General features: G+C 40.5%; 1 protein-coding gene across 1 annotated transcript in view; it reads right to left on the reverse strand.

Annotated features, from left to right (window-relative positions):
• Positions 1-7828, reverse strand: part of LOC107715839 (mitogen-activated protein kinase kinase kinase 1-like) — an 85368-nt gene that overhangs the window by 4933 nt on the left and 72607 nt on the right. The window contains exons 15-19 of the mRNA XM_016522052.1: positions 6546-6698; positions 5058-5220; positions 4625-4756; positions 3192-3334; positions 882-1013 (exon numbers count right to left, since the gene is read on the reverse strand). Of these exons, the coding sequence (XP_016377538.1) occupies positions 882-1013; positions 3192-3334; positions 4625-4756; positions 5058-5220; positions 6546-6698 (723 nt within the window). The remainder of the gene's footprint in view (positions 1-881; positions 1014-3191; positions 3335-4624; positions 4757-5057; positions 5221-6545; positions 6699-7828) is intronic.

Raw genomic sequence — 7828 nt, forward strand, 5'->3', positions numbered from 1 at the left:
TTACCCAGATGCTGGGTAGTGTTTCTATATTTTATAAAATGCTGGGTTATTTTTTTTTAACCCAAATGCTAGGTTCAGCTTGTTGGGTCATTTTATTTTAAATATTTTTACCCAGGTGCTGGGTAGTTTTTCTGCGTTATTTTTTTTAACCCAAATGCTGGGTTCAGCCCGTTGGGTCATTTTATTGAGTTGTTTTTAATATTTGTTTACCCAGGTGCTGGGTAATTTTTCTACATTCAAAAAAAATGCTGGGTTATTTTTTTTAACCCAAATGCTAGGTTCAGCTTGTTGGGTCATTTTATTGGGTTGTTTTTAATATTTTTTTTACCCAGGTGCTGGGTAGTTTTTCTGCGTTCTTAAAAAAATGCTGGGTTCAGCTTGTTGGTAATTTTTCGGCGTTCTAAAAAATGCTGGGTTATTTTTTTAAACCTAAATGCTGGGTTCAGCTTGTTGGGTCATTTTATTGGGTTGTTTTTAATATTTTGTTTTACCTAGGTGCTGGGTAGTTTTTCCTATGTTCTTAAAAATGCTGTTTTTTTTACCCAAATGCTGGGTTCAGCCTGTTGGTTCATTTTATTGGGTTGTTTTTAATATTTTTACCCAGGTGCTGGGTAGTTTTCTGTAACTAAGTTGCTGGGTCATTTTTAACGCTAGGTTATTTTTTTTCTACCCAATCGCTGGGTTGAGCTTGTCTCCGACAAAACAACCCAGCCACTGAGTTACAGTCAGAGCATGGGAATTTTGAGCCAACTACAGGAGAGAGCGATTCTCTATTTCATTTATAAAGTAATTTTATATACTTTTCCAAACCCCGTAGGAGCCCTGACAACTAAACAGTTTTTTTAATCTTAAAACATGTGCACACACAGTTCCATTCTCACCTTGAAAATGAGTGCCAGGTGGTTGGAGTGTTTCTCCGCATTCCAGGGTGGCTTTGCACAGGACATCTCGATAATAGCACAGCCCACACTCCAGACATCACAGCTGCGACCGTACTGCTGCCCTCTCAGCACCTGCAGTCACACAAATGACAATCACAACCCCTCATATGACACTTGAGATGCGTGTAGAAACGCACCGACCATTTAATGTACTGCAGCTGCAAGAAAAACACATTAAAAAATGTAATATAAAAATCTAACGCAACTGCCATTAACTGACAAGCAGCAGGTGCATGCAGGGGCTCACTGGGTCACAGGACTGCACACCCCTGATCTGTCCTCTTCACAGAACTCGGAGAACGGGGTATGATGTCATCTCTCATCAATAAGCGACTGATTTACTCCTTGAATGCACAGTCACCCTCACAGCATGAGTCACAGACGGGAAAGAGCGCGACGGCTATTCTGCAGCCCAACACTCTCAGTCCTCTGCTCTATGAATTTCCAAAATAAAAGCCCTCAGAATCACTGCAATTCGCCACAGTATCTCGTTTCAAATGAGCCCCAGTACACTTGTCCATAATTCTCTGACATTTCAGAGTTATTAGTCATGGAGGGCCAAATAGGACAAAACTGTACTACAAAGTTTTAATCTGAAATCCTGTACAAAACCTAAAAAGCATCAAGAGGTCCACTTCGACATTGTCAGTTTGAATGATAATGCACAAATTAAAAGTTATCCGCTTCATTATTAAAAAAAACTTCGGGGGATTTTTATAAGTACAGGCATGTAGAGAACCCTGGATATATACAATATACAATACACACTGTATTCTATAATGTTGTTTCTGTGTAATGTTGTTTCTGCAGCCCAAGACTGGTTGCCCACTGAAGCTAAGCAAGGTTGAGCCTGGTCAGTACCTGGATGGGAGACCTCCTGGGAAAACTAGGTTGCTGTTGGAAGAGGTGTTAGTGAGGCCAGCAGGGGGTGCTCACCCTGCAGTCTGTGTGGGTCCTAATGCCCCAGTATAGTGACGGGGACACTATACTGTCAATAAAAAAGCACCGTCTTTCAGATGAAACGTTATACCGAGTTCCCGACTCTCTGTGGTCATTAAAAATCCCATGGCACTTCTCATAAAGAGTAGGGGTGTAACCCCGGTGTCCTGGCCAAATTGCCCCCCTGGCCTTTGTCAATCATGGCCTCCTAATAATCCCCAACCACTTGATTGGCTCTATGACTCTCTCTCCTCTCCACCTGTAGCTGGTGTGTGGTGAGCGCACTGGCGCCGCTGTCCTGTGGCTGCCGTCGCATCATCCAAGTGGATGCTGCACACTGGTGGTGGTTGAGGAGAGACCCCCCACATGATTGTAAAAAGCTTTGGGTGAACAACAATACACAATAAAGCGCTATATAAATGCATCATTCATTCATTCATTCATTTAATTGATTGAGTTAACCAGCTAAAGAATTGACTTACTGACAGTACCTTTAAATTAAAATGCCCAAACAAAACAAATTAAAAGGTGACATCAGCCAGCCATTCAAGTGATGAACTGATCCAATGCAAATGTTTTATTTCTCTGCACCATGTATCGTGAAGTGGGGGCACACAGGTGCACAACTTTCCTTGCCCTCTAAGCTCTGGACATTTAAATGTCTTTCCACAAAACCGTGGTCAAGTCTGGTGACCTCTGTGTGTGGTGTTCATAGTTACGTGGCCAGTCAGGAAAACAGGACAAAGTGGATTTAGATCTCAAGTTGAAATGAAAGTAAATTGCAGTTCTTTTAAGGCAGCCACAATTGGCCGACCTCTTAATTCCTTGTTGTTATTGTGTGCCCAAACTCTGTTTAATTAGGAAGCAGTTCAGCTGGCCCTGCCTCCCCCGGCAGCGTATTCATTACTGAAACCTCTTCAAAATGAACAAGCTTTCTTTTGTCTGGGAAGGTCTCTCTTTCACTCAGTCTCTCATTTTTCAACCAAGCCACCAGAGCTTTGAGCACAGTCTGAGCAGGCTAACGTCTTTACGTAATTGAAATAAATGGACCCAAGCAAAGTGACTATTGCACGCCTCAGTGTAAAACCAGATGGATGTATAGTTTTTCTACATTAGCTGCATTTTGACATATCAATAAATTCTGCAAACAAAAGAAACATTGCCATTGCAACATACTGTCCCATTTGAATGCAAGTTGTGAAATTAAGCTTTAATATTGTGTGTGTGACCTGCTATAACGCTGACCACACATGCAACAGTATTTACTGTAGTAAAGAGGCAGGTTATGCATTTTTAGACTCGAATGTTTACCTCAGGAGCCATGAAGGCAATGGTTCCCAGGAGCTGACCCTGAAACTCTCCCGCACCGGTGCCTTTTGAAGCCAGACGTGCCGCTGCCCCAAAATCAGCTATCCGCAACCTCTGGCCTGTGCTGTCTATTAGTAGATTGGCACCTGCAATGATTATAAGAAGACTGTGAGTGTAGAAACATGCAATAAAGCTCTGCTCTGCTACTGCCGATGTAGAGAGCTACCCTCAAATGTAGCAGAATTTTCTCGACTTGTTCATCTTAGAAGAACTGAGCTTATTTGAAATGCATTCTGGGATTGCCCTAGGGGTGGGCAGTATGACCAAAATTCAGTTTCACGGCATGACTAATTTTATTTCACGGTACCGATATATTTCACGATATAGTTATTTATACATGTAGTTATTCTGAACATCGACAAAAAAGGCATTATATGATTAATAAATTAAATACTTTAGAAATGAAAAGTACTTCACCTTGTTTTAATTTTGGTAAATTATTTATTTAGTAAAAACACACTACTGCCCCCAGCTGATTGATATTAAATGCAACTTTTAGGAGCAATTCAACTTTAATTAAGGTGTTTCTGAATTATTTTGACATCTCATGTTATTGTTTTACTTCAATCAGTTCGTAATATCTAAATATTTTATATAGAAAAATTCTATTCATAAATTACATTTACTTCCTTTTAATTTTGTCGAATACTATTAATACTAGTTATATTGTTTAAATGTGTTCCCTGCTATCTGCTTATTATGCTGTGTTTTAAGGGGCTTGTTTTGCTCTTTTTGTGATATCTGGAAACCCTGCACCTGGAGCTTTAATCAAGAGAGGGACAAAGAGTTCAAAAGTGACTAGGAGGAGAGCAAAAGTATGCAAACTTCACCCACTGTTAATGCGGACTAAGAAGTTTAAACTATAACCGTGTATTTGACACCAGCCCGAGACTGACACACCGCTCATATTCGCCTCTCACTGCGTGTGCTGCATCATTAAAATGTGATCGCTTAATTTGAGGCCATGTTGAGAGACGTATCGAATTTTAAAAAAATAATACGGGTTGTTGCATTCTCAATATTTAGTAGCCTAATTTTGCCTCAGATACAGGATTAAGTACATTCACTTTAACAAGCAGGTTGTTCATTACCTCGGCTATTTCTGTCGGTTACAACATTGATATATATGAACTGTTGTAGTCAAGTGAGCTTAATTCTTAACGCTTCCTCCATTGTGAGGCTGTGCGATTCTCTAAACAGTGCGACACTCCAACCAGATTAGGTTGGGAACAGAGCTTAAAACACACCCAAAAAAGTGAAAAAGTCACTGCCCTCTACAGCTATCAACACAAGAGGACACAAAGTAGGAAGGAAACCATTCCTCCTAGTACAGAGACAGTAGCAGTGTTTGCTGAAGCCAAGCTCCAGTAGCTTACCTTTGATGTCACGGTGGATGATCTGGTTCTCGTGGAGGTAAGCGAGACCTCGTAGAAGCTGCTCGGTGTAGTTGATGATCACACCCTCCTTAAAGGCACCATACTTATTTAAGAGATGAGACACAGAGCCACCTAAGAAAACAGGAGTCTGAGTATTACATTTATGGAATAGGGCAAAACAGCGACTCTGAAAAGTGTTGCTTATAAAGAGGAAAGTAGCCAAAAGGATCCCAACACTACCTATGGTACGGTCACGGGGGAAATCCTTTCAATTCAATCAGAATCCACGCAATTGGGAATTTGTGCGAGGATAGATTTCGTAATAGCTTTAAGTTAGTCATGCAGATGCACCACCATGACCAAGCGAAAGCTGCTTGGTTTGAAACTGATAAATGGACCCGTTTTACTCTCTGTATGATTGTGGACAACCAACCTGCCATCCACTCCACAAACAGGTTGTAGTTGTTCTTCTCACAGGTTGCCCCAAGCATCCGGATGATGTTGGGGTGGCTGAGGAGGCCCATCATGCGGATCTCCTCTCGTAGTGCCTCCACCACCTCTTCCTGCTCTGAGGAGGTGTTCCTCACATACGTCACCTGAGGAATAAATATCACAGTTAAGTCTGCAAATGGTCTGTTCTGTCACTGCTGCCAAAAACAAAACATACTCGGCCCTGTCTGTGTCCATATTTAGTGCCTTTGTATACGTCAGGGGTCTAAAGGAATACCATTCTGCAGAGCCCAGCTCCAACCCTAATCAAACACACCTGAAGCAGCTAATCAAGATGTTTAGGATTACTGGAGCAGGGTTGAAAGTGAAGACTGCAGCAAGGTAATCGTCCAGGAACAGTGTTGGCTAGCCCAGGTATCCAACTTTTTCCTGCTGCGTTTTAAATTATGGGAGGCACTTCCGGTTTGGGGAGGTTCCACTTAAAAAGATTGCAACAAATAATTTCAGATCATAAGATTGCGCTACAAATAATCCTTATTGTCATTTTGACTGAATATGGGCTATACATTTATTTTCTATTTTCAGAAGTCAGGAGAATAACGTTACGTTTGGTATATTATTGTGATGTGATATAACAACGATATCTATAGAATAGCTCTTTTCATCCGGCTGCATTATTTTCCTCCTGATTATTTTCATGTTTCCTTTGTATTCCGCTGTAAGCAAATGAAAAAAAAGACAACATATAGCCCACTGTGCAATTGTGGTCTGCTCTCCCGATTTAATTTACGATATAAACCATGAATAATTTCCTGGAATGCACTGGGAATCTTTTATTTTTCTCCGGTTTGTTTTCACACGGATGCTGTAAAATCTAATTGTTACGAAATATAGACATATATTACTATAATGATATTTAACACGTCCGTAATATTGCTGTGGATAGAAGGAGGATCTTTTGGAGTTATTCGTGGTGTGTTAAAAAAGTAATTTTTAATGCTTTAACACTTATAAATTTTCTTTTAATGATCGATGGTTGAAGGGTGAGTAAAATACTTTCAAAACATTGTACCCAGTTTTTGAAAATGCTTATTATTGCGTTCATAGAGAAAACCTTTTGCTGATTGGTTACAGTGTAAACGGAAGTTACTCCCATAATTTGCGCAAAGCGTCATGGGGAGCAGGAAAAAGGTAGCTAGCTTCTCACTATTGTTATAAATGACCAGAGAACTTCGTCTAAAAGCAGTTTTGGATCATTTTTGTCAATTTGCATTTCAACTAACACCCAGATCCTCCATAAACATGTCAGAAAAGAGCAAAGGCTTGTTTGAGAAAATGGTGGACATCAAAATGTGCTAAGGTAGGACTGATCGGTAACGTTTTCAAAGGTGAGGCTTGCAACCTGAAGATCATAAATTCATGGTGATAATCTCATATGAAGTGCTGTGTGGTGTGTGGCAGATATTCTCACCTGTTTGACAGCCATCAGAGTGCCAGTGCCCACATCCTGAGCCTGGTAACATGACGAGAAGGCACCCAGGCCAATCTGCTGACCTTTGAGCCACTCCATGCCCTCCCTGTATGGCTGCTTTGCTTTGGTATGACCAGGCAGAGTCTCTGGTGTCTGACCATGAAAAGCAAAATAGGGGAAAAATGAAGCCAAATACACCGTTTGATCGTGAAATTATACACAAGATGATATATTGCAGTCAAATCTCTCTAACTTTAAGGGCTACAACAGCTTGTCACTGGGGCAGTACCCTGAAAGGAACATCTTTGGACCTTATTTACTGCTAAAAGGTTCATTGTAGCACCTTATGAGGGCATATTATTACTTTTAATCGCAAATAGTCAAATGAAGTGATGCAAAGGCCATGTATGGTAAACCAATTTGTCCTCTGCATTTCACCCATCCAAGCACTGTTCATTAACTTCCCCTACCTACATTTCCTGCCGGTACCGAGACTTGTTTACAAGCTTATAAGTCTGAGTCTTTAACCATTAGGCCACAACTGTCCCTATAATAGTAGATAAGGTACAACGTTGTCCTTTTAAGAGTACTGCTCCAGTGACATGTTCTTGTACCCCTAAAGGTACAGTGGCCAAAATGATTAGAACACTAGTATTTTCATTATTTCTATCTTTTGCTGTAGTGTGTCAGTTGGAAATATCAGTTTACAAATCCAAACATTCATTTTGCCATTAATTGTAATAATCCAGCGAGATTTTTGTTTGCACAACAACCAAAGTTCTGATCTGATCATCATCCAGTCTGTCTGGGATTACATGAAGAAACAGAACAAACTGAGACAGACTCAATCCAGAAGAACTGTGGCAACGTCTCCAAGACGCTTCAAGAAACCTACCTGCAAAGCTCCCTGAAAAACTCTGCATTTAAAGCAGCTTTAGGTGCACTTGCGCAAAGGATGCTCACACCAAATGTTGATTTAATTTAGCAAATAGAAGTTAATTGATAAAGAAAATCTATTTATGACATTAATTTTGACAGCATCCTCATTTTACAGCATTTTTACACAAGTACCTAAAACTTTGAACAGTACTGTAGCTTTGCAGGTAGGTTTCTTGAAGGATCTTGGAGACAGTTCTTCTGGATTGAGTCTGTCTCAGTTTGTTCTGTTTCTTCATGTCATTCCAGACAGACTGGATGATGATCAGATCAGATCTCTGTGTGGAGCACTGGCTGCTGTCAGACTCCTTGTGCAAACAAAAATCTCACTGGATTATTATAATTAA

This window comes from Sinocyclocheilus rhinocerous, unplaced genomic scaffold, assembly GCF_001515625.1.
Source record: "Sinocyclocheilus rhinocerous isolate Xijiao unplaced genomic scaffold, SAMN03320098_v1.1 scaffold178, whole genome shotgun sequence".
NCBI classification, from domain to species: domain Eukaryota; kingdom Metazoa; phylum Chordata; class Actinopteri; order Cypriniformes; family Cyprinidae; genus Sinocyclocheilus; species Sinocyclocheilus rhinocerous.